The sequence below is a fragment of the Pelecanus crispus genome, chromosome 9 (genome assembly GCF_030463565.1).
Source record: "Pelecanus crispus isolate bPelCri1 chromosome 9, bPelCri1.pri, whole genome shotgun sequence".
NCBI classification, from domain to species: Eukaryota; Metazoa; Chordata; class Aves; order Pelecaniformes; family Pelecanidae; genus Pelecanus; species Pelecanus crispus.
Window position 1 is genome coordinate 35,433,751 of NC_134651.1, and position 20,447 is coordinate 35,454,197.

Sequence of the window (20,447 nt, forward strand, 5' to 3'; positions counted from 1 at the left end):
GCAGGCAGCAGCCGCTCCGCCAGCCACTGTCCCAGCCCCCTCCAGCCGCTCCGCGTTTGTTTGCCGGCTGCGTCTCTGTGATGGATGGCGCTGACATGTTAAATTACTCAGGCTGGATGTCTTCGGAGAGCTGGTGACAGCGATATTGCATTTTCTGATTACCCAGCACTGCGCAGGATGTATAAATACAGGAGTAGGGAGACCCGGCACAGGTCCCCAGCCCGCAGCGGAAACGTCTCCTCTGACCCAACGCGTGGTGGCAGAGGTCAGCCTGGAAACATGAGCCTGGGGAAGAGAAACAGCTGCAAGGGATGCGCTTTTACCCCTCCATGCCATCAGGGATGCTGGAACACATCTTGGCAGTGGTTTTGGGGGTCCCGGAGGCAGCCTGTAGGATGGAGGAGCACTGATCCTCAACTGATCCCACCGTGAACCTGATTTCGTGTTTAACTGGCCCCAAAATCTTGCCGAAGCATCCCTCTGAGTGGCTTACACTTGGGGCAATACCTCCTGCACCAGCTCCACCGGCTGGCCGCGGTGGCAGGCTGCTCGCCGGGGCACGGGGCTGAGGATGCTCGCAGCAGAGAGCACCCACATGCATCTGCTGATTGGGATGAACAGGGAGAGCACCAAATTAAAGCCAAGCAGCCCTGCCCAGTCAGCACTCCTTTTCTCTTTAAAAAGAGGAATTAAAATACCAATTAACAGAAAAAAGATCCTAATCGCCACGACCAATTACAGAGGAGAATAAGACACTTAAAAGAGAGAGGACAGGGAAACAGCAACTTCACAGCGCCAGGTACCCGTAATGCACCAGCAACTCTCCACAGCTGCTTCCCTGAGGAGCTGCACTCCCCTTACACCCAGTTTAATCCTGCCATTTAGTTTTAAGAAAAAACAAAGCTCCCCCTCCTCACCCGTGCCCCCGCCTCCTGCCCTGGGAACCAGGCAGTGGGGCAGGAGGCGGGGGCGCAGGCGAGGAGGGGGAGCTCAAGGAAGATGCTCTCGCTTCTAATCCTGTTTGCAGATTTACAAGCTCGTTAATCCGTTCAAATAGATCGCAGCTCAGCCACATGCCAGGGTAGGGCGCTCGTTTGGAGCCCGATGTTAATTTAGCGGGGAGCAAGGCGGGGTGCCAAGGCAAACACCTCTCATTACGGTGTAATTAAAGATGGTAGCGTTAACACTAAATAGGGACTAAGGAAATAACATTCACAAATTAGAGGCTCTACTATACCCAAAGACTTTTTGTTAGCCAAAACCATATATATTTTATAAAGGTGCATTTCTGTCATTAAAAAAAACAAAAGAAACTCACAGCATTTTAAATCCCTTCCCCAAAGCCAGGAAGTTACAGAGCATCTCAGGGAAGCAAAATGGATGCAAAACAAATCAAAACCGAGTTAAAATAAAGAAACAAGTAACGGGAGCAGTTTGGATAACTCCTTTCTGAGTTGACCTCAGATACTTAATACCTCCAAGCTGGATGTTATAATAGAAGTGGGAGCTCATATTTGTCCCCAACAGTGTCACCCTGGGTGATACCTGTGTCCGTGCATCCCACTGCCCGCAGCCACAGCCCCACTGCCAATGCAAAAGTATTTTCTGCATCCCCCCCCTCCAGAAAAAGGATGAAACCCTGCACACCACAGCATTCAAGACCCACGACCGCCCTGCTTGACTGTGTTCGGTTCACTCCACCTCCACGCTCACTTGCCCCATGCAATGCGGTCTCCTGGGTGTTCAAGAAGCCCCTCTGCTCCCAGGCTTCCCAGTAAAAACCAGCTGATGAGTCCTCCTCCCCTCCTCCCCGGCACTGCGGCAAGGTCTGTGCACCGAGGGCTGGCAGGGCGATGCGGAGCCATACAATTAGCTAAGTGGAAATTTTCATTTACCCTCAAAAAGCACACCAGTCAACTGAAAAAACAAACGTGACCAGAGAAAGGTAATTTAGATGTAATTTTAAGGAGGGGGGAAAAAAAAAAAGCAAACATTTTCTTTTGAAATGTATCCAGTCAACACAAGAAAAGGCTAAAGAAAAAAAGCTCTTTAAAAAATGAAGCGCTCTGCTCTGGTTTATCATTGCAGCAGGGGTACGTGTGCACACATACTGGCTTCAGCTGATGAAAATTCTTTCTCCTCATTGATCTTCCCTTTTCTTCCTGCCGATGCCCACACCGGGGCAGGTGGTGCAACAACCAGGTGACAGCCCCACCACTTCCACCATGGAAAACTGGGATCACACTGATCCCAGATGGCACCTTTGCACAGCTGTGAAGGGTTTTATTTTCACCAAGGACCAACTCATAGAGCTGGACGTGATGCTTTGACTCGGATGAGGTGAAAGCTCCCAGCTGAACCCCAAAAAAACCTCATCTGCAAAATGTGATGCTCTGAGGGCACCGCGGGACAGACGGACAGGGCGAGGCAGGAGGCAGTGTCCTGGCAAAAGCAGGGACCATGGGCGAGCCCGGCCAAGCTGCGGCTCTCCTCCCTAGTGTAACTTTGCGTAACTTATGGCACAGCCAAGACCTCTAAAACACAAGAGCCATGGCCCTGATAAATGGCGCATCCCATCCCAGGCAGACGGATCATTTTAATCGTTTATTTATTCTCAAAGCCAGGGTGTTTTTAAAGGCCTGCCCCAGGAGAGGGCACCAGACCCCCTCTCTGCGCAAACCAGCCTCCCCCAGGCCACCTCCCAGCCCTGCACCCCGACATCCCACCCAGCCCTTGGGGTGGGCACTGGGGTGGTCCATCGGCCAAACCCGCACCTCTCCCCGCGTTTCCCAGGGCATCTCTTCCCAGTTTAAGCCCCGCTCTGATGCAGCCGGGTTTGGATGCTCCAGGTACCAGCCTGGCTGCATTTTGGGAATCAGTAAATCCCGATCCTCTCAGACACAGCATCCTTCCCTGCCAGCCGTCAGCAGATACATCCCTCCTTCCAGCCCACCCCTCCTGCACCTCAGCTCTTAACATCCTCGCTCACCCTCTATTATTTATAAACTGTAAATGTGCTTCACTCAATAAAAGTGTTTGGGGAAAAACTTTCTATGAAAAAGGCATTAGACAAAATAAAGTTATATGGTACTGTAAATGGAGAGGGTGGTGTGGGTTTTTAGTTGGGTGGGTTTTTTTTTTTTAAAGTCAATCTTGTCAGCAAAATACAACCTTTCCCAGAGCTATGAGAAACACTTAATGCAGAATCAGATTTAATGACAAGCAATAGGCAGCAGTTTAAATGCACTTAGTGCGGGGAAACGAAGCAAGGCAAAGCTTATCCCAGATTTGTTTTTGTTGGGCTGGGGCGGTGGGTTGTTTGTTTTCTGGTTTGGTTTATCCCATGCTTCTGCAGGAGTGGCATTCAGAGCCCTTTCGGAGCCTTTCCGTAACGGAGGAAATCCTTTTGCTGTGCACGGTTCCTGCAGTGAGAGTGCTCCAGCTGTAGGGCTCTGATGAGGTTAAGCATTAATTAAATCGAACCGCGAGAAAATAATTACACGCATGCATCCATCAGGCCGACTTGTCACTACCCGGTAACAAAGTTGGATGCAAACTCCATCAGTGGAACTGTCACACGGCTGTTAGAAGGAAATAAATGCATCCCAAACGGACAATTTCATTTAGGGGGAGGAAAAAAAAAACCCCACGGATTGCAAAGGATTAATGAGGCGAGGGTGTTGTGTTTGCAATTGGATGTAAAATGTAAACATCGTGAGTTGCAATATCATCGTTATCACCTTAATGTTCGATAGCACTCCAACCGCTTACCCACCAGAGGGACGATTAACCGTGGGCTGTAAAAAAAAAACCTCCAGCATGGGAGAGGTGCAGAGAAAGGCGTGGATACAAGCTCAGCAGCAGTGCCCAGTCATGGCTCTTGCAAGTGAAATAAATTTAAATTAAAAGGAAAAGAGGATGGGATGTGGCTATGAGGAGTGAGATCTCCACTGGAGACGCTGGAACTGACTTGCTTTTTGGGGCTGCTCACTGATTTCTGATGACTGAGACCTTAAAGTCTTTTTTCTAGGGCATGCCGGTGAGGACTCCCATAGGTGGAGACACTCAAAGTCATGGTCCCCTCCTGAAGCCCATGGGGTACATTATGCCTTGGGCAATTAAGGCCAGACACATCTCCCCACTGACTCTGACAGCACATGCAACCATCTGTGGAGGAGGTGCCGAGAGGAACAGACACCCAAGAAAACTACAGTAGGTTGGGCACTGACACCGTGGGGACCCATCCTGCTCCCGGTGCAGACAAGGGAAGAGCCACAGCAGCACCTTCCCAGCTAACCTGGGCCCCTCCCTTCCAGCCATCCTCTTCACTTCTACTGGAGCTGAGCCCTGCAGCACAGGGGTGCAGTGAGACATCCCCCCACCCATTCTGCAGCACCTTTGGGACCATTGCAGCCAGCTCAGGACCAGAGCAGCTCAAGGTGCTGGTGCCCAGCTCCTCCCCATCACCTCCCCTCACCTGCATCCTGCCCCAGCCCCACAATTTGGGTGTTTGAGAGCCCTGGCATACCCAAGACATAGGCCCAACGCCCCGGGAGACAGCTGGAGAGCAAAACACAGCGACAGGCACAGCGGGAAAGACTTGTGCCAGGCAGCTGGGCATGCTCTGGCTCCCAAGGGGTCCCTTCCCTGCCAAGAGTGCTGGGAAGGGCACAGGAGCCCCAGGGAAGACAATTTTTCTCCAACACAAGTCTGGCTGAGCCTGCTGCTGGGGAGCTGCTGGACAGCCCAGCTTTAAGTGCCCATGGCTGAGGACTGCCTGTGCCAGTGGCCCTGGGAGGGAGGGATGCTGACCTCGCCAAGCACCATGAGTGGGTTGTCAAGTGGGGCGCAGCAGCTGGAGGGGAAATTCAGCTCCCCATCCCACGCAGCGATGTTGGGCATGAGCTGGTCTCCAACCCTCCTACGGAGGAAACACAAGTCTGGGCAGAAATGGAGGGCAACGAAGGGCTCTCTTGTCCTGGTATCCACTGACTATTCCCACGGCCACTGATGGGCAGAGGGATCCTGTGAGGCAGGGGTGATGGAGTGAGGGTTGGAAAGACCTCCTCCTGCCTTGGGGCATGCTCTGGTATGGTGCAGACGGGGATTTGCAGGGAGGCAGGGGAGCTCTAGCCCGGGGAGGTGGGAGATGGAGGGTGCGTGTTCCCAGAGACGGGGGACAAGCCAGGCTGCCTTGGGGCCACGCTCTGCTCCCACGCAGCCAGAACCTCTGCCTGCAGCCGGGCATCATGTTCTCCTCCTAAGCTCGGCTGCAAGGATTAATTACTTGCTCCATTACTGACCAAAAAACCTCTTGCCTTCGGGTGGTTTAAAAGTGAAATTAAAAAAAAAAAAAAAAAAAAAAAAAAGAGGCTGGAGCAGAGAGTCAAGGGAGCTTCACCAGACAGGCACTGTGGACCCCAAAGCACCCCCACACATGCACATGCTAAAATCCAGATATATGTATTTGAATAACTACTAGAAAGAAACCAAATCATTTAAACCAGTTAAAGAGTCAGAACGTTTTCTTCACACTAAGTGAATAATTTATGGACAGAGCTATAATAAAAAAAGCCCTCTCCAGGCCTGTATTGCAGCAAAACGTATCCAGAATAAAAGATCACATTTCAGACTCATAAATAAATGAAAAACAAAACCAACAGTAAACAGAAAGAAAAGTATTTCCTTCCTGGTTCCTGGCACTGCCACAGGGACCCACAGCGTGCAGGGTAGACCATGGCCAAGGGACCTCCTTGCCCATCACCCTGGAAGGGACCCCGGTGCCGCCTCCTCCTCCCCCCCAGCTGGAAATCTGGGCCCAAACCCTCTGCACACCCTCGTCGCTCACTGCTTAACCCACGGCCATTACCGTTTTAAGCAGCGATAGCAATAGGAGCAGGCAGTTTCCCTTGCTGAGAGGCAATGCAAGGACCAGTCCTGCTCACGGTGCTGTTCCAGCCAACGGCCTCCTGCTGCTCCAGTGTAGCTGGCAATGGCCATCAAGGCTACAAATAAAATTCAGCGCCCCTCCAGCATGCTTTTGCACAGTGTAGCCTTTAAAGCCATGAAATGCTGCTCCCACCCTCTGTGTGGCCCCTAAAAATAATAGTCAAAAAAACCCCAAGCACTGGGAAAGTGCAACGAAGAGAGGTCCCAGCAATGCAAGTTACAGCCAAAATGAACTTCACCTCTTCCTCCGAAATAAAAACTTGCCAAGAAACTGTATTGCACTCCCACCAAGCCTCGGTTAGCAAGGGCAGCTAGCAGGGACCCTGGACTTGCAGCAGACCAGGATAAATCCCTGGGAGGGACATGAGGTGACACCACTCCCAAACACCTCCACCAGACCATCCAGAGGATGCTGTGTGGTGTTTGCCCCTCTTCGCCCCGTCACAGAGGAGCTCCAGGGTCCCCACGCTCAGCAGCAAGGGTGAGGAGCTCCTGTCTTCATCCCCAGCCAAAGTTCTCTGGACTTGGCCAAATCCAAGGCACCAGAGGAGCAGCTGGTGACTGCGACAGCCTACCTCGGGGCCGGCTCCGGCGTTTCCGTCTCCCCACGGACGTGCTGCGTAGCGCGGGCTGGAGCTGCCCAATCTCGATAGGCGTGTTGGTGCGGAAGCTCTCCTTGAACTTCTGCATCAGGGACTCCACCGTCTCCTGCGTCACCTCGGGAGCTGCAACACCGGCAAAGCGACTGTGGTTAAAAGATGATCAGGCCACCATGTCCCCACTGCCCATACAACCCCTTCCTAGCAAAGGACAGTGTGAGCCGGAGCTGAGTCCTGTGGCAGGAGCTCTGCCAAGACCCTCCAAAGTCACCCACGGTGATCCATCCAGCACTTTGCAAGTCTTACCACAGCCACAGAAATTAGAAAACTGTGAGTTTACAGAAACTGCATTTTTCATGCTGCTTTTCACCATTTGGGAGTATTCCTTGCTTCTTCCCCCATGTGCACACAGCGCACTTAGAAACATCACGTCCTTGTCCAAGTTACAACCTGAAGGGTTCGAAACACACGGGAACCCCGCTGTGCACTGAGCTGGCTTCAGGTCGAGCTTTACTCTGCCCTGGGAGCTCAGAGTTGAACCCCAGGGTTAGCAGGGGGTCAGGTACTCCCCGGCGGGCAAGTTTGGGATTACGGAGCGATAGGTGAGGCTAGGGTGGGAGACAGGAGAATGATGTACAGCCAGTCTGGGCATGCTCCAAGCTGCAGCAGGAATCCCTGGGGTCTTCGAGGGGCTGCACTCACACACTGGGCAGCAGCACCTGAGCTCAGGAAACAGCATGCTGCAACGCCCCACAGCACATCGCAGCTTGCTGATATTTAAGCAACTCCCCTCCTCGCTCTTACACACCCCTTACCCAGTAATGCCAAAAAAACCTCAGAATTGTCCTATGAAACTTGTCACCCACCCGCACAACAGGCAGATATGGGAAATCATGAAACCACTCAAAAAAAGCAAAGATGAAATTCAGGATCAAAAGGTTTCTCCTCCTGCAGGCCACAGAGGTCTCCCAGGTTTAACAAATGGTTTGGCCTCTGTCAGCTCCTTGAATAAGCTTATTAGCAGAACATAACCTCTGTCCCGTCTCCATTTTGAGAGTCACAAAGTCCCTCCAATCAGCTCCTGAAGCTCCCCCTGCCCACAGTGTGCCTGTGCGGAGCTGACAGAGATCACCGGCCCTATAGCCACCCTGCATCCCACTCGAATAAGGGAAGAGCGAGCACCTTGGAGCTCCCCAGCCTGCCAGGAGTTACAGGCTGATGCATCACCCCGCTGCATCTCCCGGGTCCAGAGACACATCAGATCTCTATGGAGCTCCTTGGGCACCCGGCAAGCTCAAGGCACATAGCTGCCCGGACCATGGACTCCAATTCCCTTCGCAGCATGTGGCAGGGTCCATTTTAGTGTGAAATGAGAAGGTGGCCATGCAGGACGAGGCATTTGTAATCCTAGACAGGGATTTGACCTAAACACAGAGTCTGCAGCAGGCTCCTCCAACAGCCACACCCGCGCCGCGGGGAGGGCAGAGCCCCCAGCGCCCTGTGCCACAGGCAGCGCCACACCAGCCCACGAGCAGCTCCCCCTTCCTTCTCCCCAAATCCCAAAGGCGATGTCCTCAGCCTCCCCAGCGGCAAGAAGTTCTAGACCACTTCAGGGTTTTTTTCTACCCCCGCAGGCTGCAGAGAAGGTACCGAAATCTGCCAGAGCCACTGGGAGGGGGAGCACCAGAGAAGAGCAGACTGGCTGCTGTGCCTGTGGGCGCAGGTGCATTGGGAGAGGATCCATCCACCCCGTGCTGCCACACCAGGTGATGGAGACAGAAGGATCAAACCCTCTGCATGCGTAAGCACCGAAGGTGGGAACCATTTTGGGAGAGCTCCAGAGAGAGGGTGGCCTAAGGGACCAGCTATGTTACGTCTTCCAATTATTCAACACCAGGCTCTCCCAGGCACCATAGATCAAAGGCAGAGCTCCCCAAAGCCCCCTACGTTTACAGCAGGCACGGCTAGATCCTGTGGTGTCAGATGTCCTAGCAAGCAGCGTCACAGGGGAAAGGAAAAAAAAAAAAAAAAAAAGAAAAAACCCACAAAAAAAACCAAGAGCAGGGAAAGGTCTCCAAAGACCATCTGGTCCCACCCCTAACAACACACATCCAACCCCCTCTTGCAGGGCTCCTCCGAGGCGCCAGGGAAGGATGCTGCGGCAGCACCGGTGCGGCTCAGCACCCCGCCGCCGCGTCTGTGGGGGGAAGCCCGATCCCGCAGCTCCTTCACCCAGGAGCAAGCGTAGCAGGGCCTCCCCACGAACAGATGGCAAGTTATTTGAACCTCAGGGCTGTGCGATATATAACGCATGCAAGTGGAGCAGGGAGCTTGGGAACCACGCGGCTGAGGCTTATTTACCAAAAGGAGGCCAGAAGGAGAGCACGGGAGGGGAGGAGGAGGGGGCCATGCCTTCAGCTAGCAACGAAACGCAGCGAGGTCACAGCTCTCTCATGGTCCCTGCTCGGCTGATAGGAGTAATCGGCGCCGCGGTGATCGTACCCCATCTGGCCACCACGCTCAACGCATCCATCAGGAGGCATCTGCTCGCACACTCATCAGTGGAGCAAATGCCAAAAGCAGGGGGGGGGAGCACTACCTTCATGGGGAGAGGGTCCCTGCGGGCACCGGCTATTTATGATGATACTACAAATACCTACTCCTGGAATGGGAGCAAAAAGCCAGTACATCTCACCCCTCTGCACAGCTCATGTACACCAGCATATCCTTGGCTTCTCCATACCCCTGAGCTCAGGGGCTTTGAGCAATGAAGGGAAAAAAAAAAAAAAAAAAAAAAGAAAGGGAGAAAAAAAAAAACCAAACCCTTGTCAACAAGATCACAGCAAGCACAGTTCAACATGGCCAGCATGGAGAAAACCCTCACTGACAAATGAAAGGTAGCCGGGCTTCAACTGAATGAGGATCAGGGGTCAAGGATGAAGGAAGGACCCTTCAATGCACTGCCAACCATAACAAAAGGGAGGGAGAAGAAACCAATGCACCGTAATGCAATGAGGCACAACACTCACCAAGGCTGCTGGGACCCTGTTGACTATGGGGGTGTCCATCACATCCATAAAAGAAACACAGTCCACCACAAACTGCCTCCTGGGCTTTGCTACCTGGGGATTTCCACAGTCAGCCATCTGAGCCTGGACAGCCACGAGTAGGAACCCCCCACCCGGACCAGTACCTCCGTGGGCGTCACACAACCACACAGCAAACACGAGTTTGCACACACGCACCGTCACGCCATGCACGCACTGCACGCATGCTTGGCATTCCCATCTCCCATGGAGGTTTTAACAGTTCTGAAAAGGATGGGAACACACACTACCGCAGGGTAGTGCAAAGCTTCAAATACCCCAGCTGCGCCCCGCAGGACCCACCTGGGCTACACGTGCCAAACACGGGCTCAGCCGGCAGCTCCTGGTGCTGCCGCACTACGCGCACGCTGCTCCCCTCCCCAGCACAGTGCAGCCACATCACCAGCGCCCGGGCACCGGCTCCTCCCAATGACGGCCGAACACGATGCAGATTTAGAGGTGACAGGACCATTCTCTCCTTGAGTGAGGCTTGCCAAACCGCCTTCTCTCCCATCCCTAGTTTCCAGGAGATAAATCCTTCAGGGCTATTGAGCTCACATCTCCATGTCACCACACTGAGAATTTCTCCAGCCTGGCAGAGGTGGTGAGAACCACCCCGAGGTCTGGCACGACGCTATGATCTCCATCTCACCCCGTCCTATAGCGAGGGCTTTCGGCATCATAACCACCCCACGAACAAGCTGAGGCAGAGGAAGCATGAAGCTCTTCAGCCTCCGCAAAGTCAGCTTCCATCTCCGGCAGCGATTTAAGGACGCAGCTGAAGGTCACCGTACCTTTGTAAAGCACATTACATGTTCCCATCGTACACCTCCCTCCTGTCCACCCCCATACGCTATTCTGAAAGCGATTTGCTCTCCTTATGGCTCCCCTATTCGTTTGCACATCTCCCACAAAACAATTCATACCAACAGCCTTCCTTTCTTCCTTCCTTTCTGCTGGCACAAATTGCAGTGGGAAAATATGTTGTTTGGCTTAAAAATTACAACAACCAAAAAAAAAAGTAATCAACTGAACAATATGAGCAATGTTTGGGTAAAAATACATTGCAATGGGATGGGACGTGCTCGTTTCAGCCCTCATGGGACTCCTAGCACAGCCAGGAGAGCCATACCTTTCCCAGACACACAGGTTAGGTTTAGGGAGTTGTTTTGGGGAGATACCAAAACTAGTATCTCAACAGCATCAGTGGCCAGGAGGGATTCTCCAAAACAGATCCCAGGCTCAGATCAACACAACCATCCACAACCCATATTTGAGAGATGTGCTGGTTGCACGCCTCCACCTCCACCAGCTGCACTTGAATGGTGCCTCTACCATCCCAGGACATTCATGGGGGTCCAGCACAAAGGACAAGGAACTGCAAAACCCCTTTTCCCGTGCAACCTCTTTTCTGCCAGCAGAGGCTGGGAAGCCGGGATGATGGCAATGGAAGTACCCCATAGCCCTTGGAAACAAGCCCTCAGCCTCACTGAGATATTTTAGGGTCTTCAGACATGGCCTCAGAAGACCGCAATGGAGCAGCTGTACCACACGCTGGAAAACTGCGCTCAGCCTAAGCCAACGCCCCTGCAGCCCGCAGAGCCCCTATATCCACCCAGTACCTGGCAGCTCCACCCAATGCTGCACCAGACCCTGGCAGGGCAGGGGAAGGGCAGCAGCTTCTCCCCAAACCAGACTCAATGCCTCATGCTGCCGCTGAGTGGTTGGGAGAGCTAGACAGACACACAGCTCGTTTTTTGCAGTCTATTCAAACAGAGTGAGGAGGCTTAAGGTCTGCAAAGGTACCAGCTTCCCCAAGTCTCCCAGTCTTCAGTGTTTGGCTTAAAGTTTCAGTCCCTGGAGTCTCAACCACCCCTGTCCTCCTCACACAACATCTGCGCTCCCACAGCTGCAGGGAGAAGACTGGAAAGGCAACAGCAGTTTGTATTAGAGCCTTCCACACTAGGTATTGAGTAAAACGTATTTTTTTAAAAATACAGTTTTTTAAGCATCTGATTTTCCCATCCCTCTTGATTTCTGAGTGTCAGAGGGCAAGTTATCGATTCCTCAACATTACCAGTGGTTAAAACACTCCTAGAGTTTTGGAGCGAGGAGTAACTTGCAGAGCAGCTCAAAAGCTGCTCGACTGAGCACGCCACTTCGCTGGAATCAAAGCGTTTCACATGAAGACATCAAACTCAATTAAGGATTAAGTCAAAAAATTTGGGTGCAATTAGAAGTCAAGGTTGGTGGGTTTTTTACCTCTTGACCCGTGCATGCATTCAGGACAGCATCCATGGCCACGTGTAGCACGCAGCCCCCTCATCTCAGACACTAGGCTCTTCTCCACGCCTATCTCCTGCCCTCTCACTGACTGCTTCCAGTATTTTTCAAATAATCTACTTTTTCTAGGCACACAGGAGGGTCCTCTCCTGGGAATCACTGACGCTGGCTCAAAAGGTCTAATGCACCATCACATCCATAACGCACCATGTAAACATCAGGTACATGTAATGCAGCTTAATAACATTATAATTGTTTCCTCCAAATCAAACCCCTGAGTTTCAATAAGCACATTTTGATGTTTCTGGATCAGTATTTTGGAAATTCCTATTCTACAAAGTATTTCAAGAAATCAGCTTTCTGATTCTACTTGGGATGAGCATAAATTTCACAATACTGGAAGTTTTCCACACGGTGGAAACCCTGTTTTCTCACCAGCTCTAAATAATGGGTGTTTGTTGCTTTTCGAAGCATGAAATAAGCAATGGTGTTTGTTCTGAAACTGGGATGTGGACTGATTTTCAACAGTGCTACCCTAAAGGTACTAAGCTCCAGAAAGCAGAGAGCTTTACTAGCATAAAATTAGGTAATTACACCAATGCCTATGTGATGATGGTGGGATAGATTTGTACAACAGCTTCACGCACACTGGGAGGAAAACACATCTGCAGAGCAACGTCCTGCCACGGAGCATGGTGGATATGGCAAAGACATGAGAAACACTGAGAACTTTAGCTCTCCATCTCTTTCTCCACCCACCAAACCCCTCTACCACCTCTCAAGCAAGAGTCTCTGTCCCCACCGGTCCCCTGCTCTCCATTAGTCCACGTCATATGCCACATGCAGGCACACCGTGTCCAAGAACACCAGGACACTGCTGGCTGCATTACACAACCAACTCAGGAGATTATTTTTATATATATATACACACACATATATATAAAAATAAATAAAAAAATCAAAACACAGCACAAATAACCACACATATCCATACATCAGGGGACCAAGCACCTCCTGCATCAGGGGAAATGATATACGTGGCACCACGCGCTTTGCCGGAGCTGGCCCCCAGCCCAGCCTGCCAACGCGGCGCGAGGGAGGATCAATCTCTCTCCGAGAAGCTCTTTTACACAGAGGGGTTTTCAGATGCAGCAACAGAGGGATATGAGAAACTGGGAGCATTTTGAAAACAGGCTTGTATTCCATCTCGACTTTTTCTTTCTTTTCTCTCCTAGCCCTTTTTGTTGAGTTTTAAAATAGAAAACATATAAATTTTTTTAACATAGGTATTAATAGATTAATAAATTTCTCACTATAAAAATAGATTTTTATACGTAAAAGTCTGATTTTAATTGCAAATTGGGGGGGGGGGGGGGTAGGAGAAGAAGAGATAAAGTTTTATTTGAGATGTCTCCTTTGAAGGAAAGTGAACAAATGTACTTTCCTCCTTCATATATTCATGAGATGACTGCTTCCCTACCCCATTCTCCACCACCCTCAGCTCCAGGCTCAGAGCCAGCACAGTCCTTATCTGGTACAAGGCAGGGAAAAAAAAAAAAAAAAAAAAACCTGATACGATCAGAAGTTTTCAGTAGTTTAACAAATCTGAAAAAAAACTCTCCATTGGTTTTTAATAAAGCTTGGGGCACGTGATGGGGAAGGGGGGATGCTGGGAAAGGCTGGCACGTAGCCTGGGAGATGGATGGAGACCTGTGTTGGCTCAGCGTCCTGCAATGGGGACGGGGACCCCGGTGAGCTCCAGGGCACCCCACAACCCCTCTGACCATGCACTCACTCTTTGCTTTTCCTCTTTATAACAAAGCTTTGCTGTTCCCCCCATCTACCAAGAGCAGGAGATAGTACCTGCAGCTCCTGTCCTTGCTGCAGCCAGGTGAACTGCTCCTCAAACCAGCAGGATCCAGGAGAATGCCCAGCCTGTCGGGAAGGGGCACCTGGAGCCAGAGCCCACAGCAGCCCCCTCCCAGCACCGGCTGCCCTGACCCTTCTTCATCCTCTCTCCAGTCACGGTGCTCAATCGCTTCCCAGCTAATTGCCTCCACTCATGTGTGCAAACTAACCGTTTACTGGAAAATGCCACGGAATGTTAATTTCATTCGGAATTGGGTAATTGCAAAGCGCTTCCATTTTTTTATTATAGGAAATGAATAAGCATTGTATTAATAGCATAGCTTCCAACTCCTACCACAATCTCAGCCCCATTGACAGAGGCTGTGAGTTATTTGTCACTCCGCACTTTCCCTGCTTTTCTACCTTCCTCCTTTCCCTTCCCTCCACCATGCTCCTGACTTCCCATGTTGGTAATTAAGATAATGCAATATCATTATAAACACATCGTGAAAGATCAAATGCTTAAGAGCCACGGTCCAACAGTCCCCACCTCTGACTGGCACCTTTGCATTGCGAGCATCCTGCAAAAGCAGACAGGTCTCTGTGCTTCTTGGGCTGCTGCCAGCTGGGTTTGACCTTCCCAGGAGCTGTTTCTGACTAGGAAACCCTCAGCTCTTCTACGGGGCAAAGACTTTTCTAGTGCACCCCTCCCCTGACACCTACAGGGCACTGCAGATTGGGATTGTTTAGCCTGGAGGAGAAAAGGCTGCAGGGAGACCTTACTGAGGCCTTTCAATACTTAAAGGGGGCTTATAAGAAAGATTGGGACAGACTTTTTAGTAGGGCCTGTTGTGATAGGACAAAGGGTAATGGTTTTACACTAAAGGAGGGTAGATTCAGACTAGATATAGGGAAGAAATTTTTTACGATGAGGGTGGTGAAACACTGGAACAGGTTGCCCAGAGAGGCGGTAGATGCTCCATCCCTGGAAACATTCAAGGTCAGGTTGGATGGGGCTCTGAGCAACCTGATCTAGTTGAAGATGTCCCTGCTCACTGCAAGGGGGTGGGACTAGATGACCTTTAAAGATCCCTTCCAACCCAAACTATTCTATGATTCCATAATTTATCCCTTTAGCCCATTTCTCTTTCTGCAAGGAAAAGCCTTTGGCCATGGGTTGCTGCCCCATCTCCCCCTGCCTCAGCACCGAGGAGGTCCAGGCCACCGGAGACTCTGCTTCCCACCATCTCCACTCTAATTAAACCCTTAACTTACCTTTTTTTATGAGACACCATAACTTTTTTGCTTACGCAGCAAGCAGAGAGGAGCAGGAAAGAAGGGCAGACCTTCAGCAGCAGCTGATGCTCCTGAAGTTATAAAATAATTGAAAAGTTAAATAAGACGACTCTGGAGGAAGCTTTCCGAATTGGTTCTAATGGGCACATGAAGTGGCCCAGGCTAACGTTCCGTGGAGAAGAGACGTCGGCTTGAGAGCACAGCGCTGACCTCCTGCTCCCTCTCTCCACCGCACATCTCCTGCAACTCCACAAATCCAGAGGAAAAAACTGCCCCATGGAGCCAGCTGGGGCAGAGACCCACTGAGGGCAGCAGAAAGCCCCAACCCCACCTGGCCGAGGAACTGCCGCTGGGGGATGAAGCTGGAGGCAGCAGCACTTCAGCATCTGTAAAGCGAGCGTGAGCAAGTCCCAGCACCCCTAAGGATGGGTACAGGCAGGGCAGGGCTCCAGGAACAGCAACAGCCAGCAAACATGGGTGGGAAATGTGGCACAGTGGCCCCTCTCCAGTCTCAACTACCACCCAACTCCCTGCTCAGCAGTGCAGTGCAGAACTAATTTGTTAGTTGGAAATTAACTTGCCTTTGCCCAACAGGCAACGTAACACCTTTTCATGGTACCGGCATCTCCATGCCACATGCTAGGGAGAACAAGGGAGCAACATCAACCCAGAGGAGAAGAGCAAACCACCAAAAACCCGTATTGCAATAGGGCCAAGGAGCTTCAGCTGTGCACACATGGCACAACCACCACCAAAAGGAGCCCCCCTGCAGTGGCAGGGACCAACCACCTCCCACGCCGGGAAGCACATGGGTACAGGCAGCAGGCAGGAAAGAAGGAGCTGAGAGACGGTTTGCTGGCTCAGGAGAAGACCTGGATCCGAGACCTCCAGATCTGAGACCTGGAGCTGAGGGAACATCCGGAGAGCCCAGGCTAACAAAAGCAAACCACTTCCAAGCCACGTGGGCAAAGAAGTGAGGCCAAGCACAGCCAGACCCCACAAGACCACAGCAAACGCTGTAACTCAGCAGGGCCGTCAGAAAGGATTGATTTGAAGCACCTTGTTAAGAAGTTTCCTCTCCCGCTGGTCCTCCGGGTAGGTCACTGCCTAATGATAAATGGGGCTGGAAGGTGCCTGCAGACCTAATATCAGTGCAGGTGCTTGGCTTCGATCCATCTTCCTTAGGAGCCAGCTGACAGAACTAACTGTCTCGGCGCCGTAGCCAGGTAAAACACGACCGATAAGAAGAGGACATGCAAATAGACCGAAGAGCTGGTGCTGCAGCTGCCCTCCCTGCTCCCCTCCCCATAAAACCCATAAGCCCAGGACAGACCAATGAGGAGAACATCTTGCACACGCTGACCAGCAGAGCCGCAATACCACTGAAAGCCAAGGTGAAGAAGCGCTGAGCATCATGGACCAAGACAAACCCATTGCTCTCAGGCAAGCAACAGGATCTGGAGCAGCCTCAGCTCTGAGCCATGCATCCCAGGGGCTGCCTAAGTGCCCACTAGCATCTATGTATTTCCAGCAGAAGTGGGGAACGTTGTGGGGTTGTTCTCCTTCATCCCAGACCCCATGCCCTCTCCTCCTGATCAGCCTGACTTCAGAAACTGGTGGCAGGTTTTTGCTCCATTCTGACACCATGAAAGGACAGTCCTGGGCAGAGCTGAAGCTCTCCCAGGTCCTCTGCATTGCACATAAGGTGGCTGCAAGGTGCAATCCAGCACAGAAACGCAGGAGAGGGGAGGACACTTGAGATCCCCCAGGGTCTCCCAAGGGAAATAAACAGCCACCATATTATTTTTTAGATTTTGCATCAGGGATTTTAAAAAAAAAAAAAAAAAAAAAAAGGTAAAAAAAAAAATCTTGAAGCTAATCCTGGTCAACAACTGCCCTACAACCCAGCTACGTCTTAAATAATGTAGTGCTTTATCAAACATTCATAGTGATGCACAAAGTGATGAACAACACATGCCTGGCATTCATATAAATATAGTTCCTGATGGCTTGTTTTCCTTGGACAGCCAAAACTTCACAGCTTATCTTCTGTGAGCTTGTGATTTTGCCTGGATGAAAAGCACTTTGGACACCTGGGGAATCAGGGCTACTGCACACAAAACTGCCATGACATCTCCACCAGGCATCAGCAACCCCACAAAACCCCACAAAACCCCATGTTAAAAGAGCTGCTGCTGACTTGAGGAGCCACAAGTCATCCAGCTGTGGCTGGGAGAGGGGATGACCAAGGGTTTTTCTTCTCACATGGGATGTTGTGCAGCAGCGGGGCGAGACCAGCTCAAGCCTCACAAAGCAGCAATAAACCAGCGGGACTTCATGAAACCGCCATCCCTTGGAGATGCTCAGCAAAATGCTGGCATATTAAAACACCTCTTTTCCATTCGCTATGGCACCGTCAGAAGCCACTTTTCCATCTGCTTCTTCCCTCCCCTGTCTCATGAAATTCGTGAGTGGAGATACAGCAAAGGTGAAGGGAGGCAAGAAAAAAACAAGAAAACCACATCAGGAAATCCAACCTACCAATCTTTTCTCAACAGTGGGCCAGAAGAGCCCCGACCAGCCTAAGAGATGTTTAAGCCTCAACTGGTCATTAAGCACATGCCAGCAGAGCACCTCCCTCGGCCAGGGGGATGCAGGACCAGAGGAGGCCATCAGCCCCCGGGAGCTTCCCCATCCCTTCTGACCTGCTGCTGGAGGCAGGAGGCATGTTGGACGTGGGTCTCACTGGGGAGACCCCCTGGGCATGCTCCCGCGCATCCGTGGTGCTGCCTTAGGCCACTTCCTTGGGAGGTGTAAGGAAGGGCGAGCGTGTGCCACAAGACCACCAGGCCAAGATTCCATCATTCCCTCCCACCATGTTGATGGGGACAACCCGAATTTGGGATGGAGGCAACCAGTTCAGTGTGACAGGGTGATCAAAACAAACAAACTCCAGCCTGGCAGCTCCCTGTTCAGAGCTCGAAAGACAATTAATATATTAATTATGACTGTGTTTATCTCTCCGGAAAGTAAAGCTATCCCCTGGTAAGTATGGACATGTTCAAATCCACATTAAAGTCAGAGCTGGCTTCACTATAAAAATGAAGGACCCAATGGCATATCTGTTGTAACCTCTGCAACTGGGGCCCCTATTCTCTTCATTAATGCACTCAAAGCAGTTGGAATTAAGCATGTCGGACATAAAGACATTTTTAATTTCTCTAATAATTAGAGACACTAGCTAAGCACATGCTTAAATGTTTTTCTGAATTGGGACCCAATTCTTACCCCTGTTGGGCCCCTTCTTTTTTTTTTTTTGTTATTTCTCTAAAGCTGAAATTTAGAGCTGGTTTTTTCAAACAGGAATAGTGGACTGCAAAAAACACTTTTCACGGCCAGTTTTCATGAATATACATTTTCAAAGGTCTCTGTAAATTACGCAAGGAGTTGGCGGGGATTAGAGCTGGGAAAAGCTGATCACGTACAAAGAGGGTCATGATCCCATCAGGTCACTGGAAAGAAGACAGAGCCCCAAGACACATCACATGCCGGCCTGACGTACTGTCCCTTTTTAGCTTCCAGTCCTAGCAAACATTAAGCCATCATTTTATTTATTAAAGGCTCAGAAAGCCTCTGGTTAATGCTTGGATTCAGGGTGGCACTGCATCTGCCTACCCAAGTGAATGGCAGCTGCAGGTAGCGACTCCCAGCCCCAGCATGGTGGCATGGGCACCGGGGATGGTACAGCTCGGCACGGCGGGGATCTCCCTGCCAGCAGCCAGCCACAAGCTCAGCTGGGTGCAGATGTCCCCTCGAGGATGCTGGGCTGTCAGCTCAGGGACGGCAACACCAGGATGGTCATCTCACTCCTGTTGCCCATGGGCTCTCCCTTCTCCATCACACAGGAGAACACCATCACCCTGCCCATTACAAGGACATCACCTCTGACTCACACCCTGTCTTTACATCTCACCTCCAAGATACTGCAGAGCTCATATTCATTTGTAATGAATAGCAGCTCTAGGGCACAACTTAACTACCTGCCCTCCTCTTCCACATCTCAACCCCCAAAATGTCCCTTTCCCCAGCCCTGATACCATGACCTGCGGCCAGAGCACTGCCTTAGCTCTCCCCTAGAGGAGACTTCATGGGAGACAAAGATGATGACTGAGATGTGGCCACCAGAACAGCTGCTCCAGCATTAGTGGGTGGCATAGGAACCTCCCTCTCCTCATCACCAGGACCCTTCCTCTCCCTGCCTTTCGCTGTTATCTCAAACCTAAGCCATTTGTCTCCCCTGCCAAAAAGCCTTCTCCTGCAGTTGTCCCAGACTACATCACCCAGAGCAGTTTGGCTGGGAGGCTGTTGGGGCCACAATCCCTTACATTAGCAGTTCTCAACATTTCCTCATGCTGCCCCATGTGCTGTCTGGCTTGGCTCCCCTCTCCAACTCACAGACAATGACTGGACCATTAAGTGACATGACCAGGATTACCAAAGCAGCCAGTGGCAGAGTGGAGCTGGATCTGCATCTCCAGGTTCACTCTAGGTGCCAGACCATCTCTCAGGCATGCTCAAAAGCCTCTCACTATCACTACAGAGAAAAGCATCCATGGATTAAGTAAGAGAAGCTTCAGAGGTTTACCTAAGTTAACACAGCAGGTGAGAAGAAAGTCCAGGAGATATGAATTCAAGATGACTGCGCAACCACACCTTTGATATGCCTACGGTATTAATCATCGGTACCATCGGTAATAAGTCCTGTCTCCTGTCTAGACTTGGAGGCCATACCCAGACTGCAGAGTCTGTGAAGCCAGCACAAAGACCCGCTTGAAAAGTTCTTTTTTTGAACATGAAAGAAACTGAGAAAATAAAGATGGATCCTTTGTTGCAGGACTGGAATTGCAGATACTAGATTTTCAAGTCTGACATCTATTTTCTCTCCAGTTTTCACCAGGCAGAAGTTCTGCTTCTCACTTATCCTTAGATTTGGTTTGGCAAAATCTTCTCATTGGGGAACTCGTGGGTAACCCCATATTCAGGCTTGCTGGACTTTCATCTGCGTTCATTTACTAACTCCATCTCTGTGCATCCAACATGTCCTACCTGGGGATGTAGTGGCGCTGCCTGCAATGGACTGGGGGCCAAACCCCCTCAAACAGCACTTGATGGACAGAAGCAAAGGGCTCCTGCCACTGTACGGTGAAACCACGTTTGGTAAAGATGAGAGCCAGGTATATTAAAAGACAAAAGCAATTTAGGAATTCCAAAAGAGATGGAGCTTGAGGACATCTGCTCGGGAAAGGCAGGAGAGCAGAAATCATCAGGAGCATGGACTGGAAACTACCCAGAGAAGTGAGGACAGAGGCAGTGAGGGCAGTGACAT

The 20,447-nt window shown here is 51.0% G+C and overlaps 1 protein-coding gene across 1 annotated transcript in view; it reads right to left on the reverse strand.

Annotated features, from left to right (window-relative positions):
* ASTN2 (astrotactin 2) overlaps positions 1-20,447 on the reverse strand; it is a 363,040-nt gene that overhangs the window by 243,991 nt on the left and 98,602 nt on the right. The window contains 1 exon segment of the mRNA XM_075716105.1: positions 6,525-6,674. Coding sequence (XP_075572220.1) covers positions 6,525-6,674 — 150 coding nt within the window.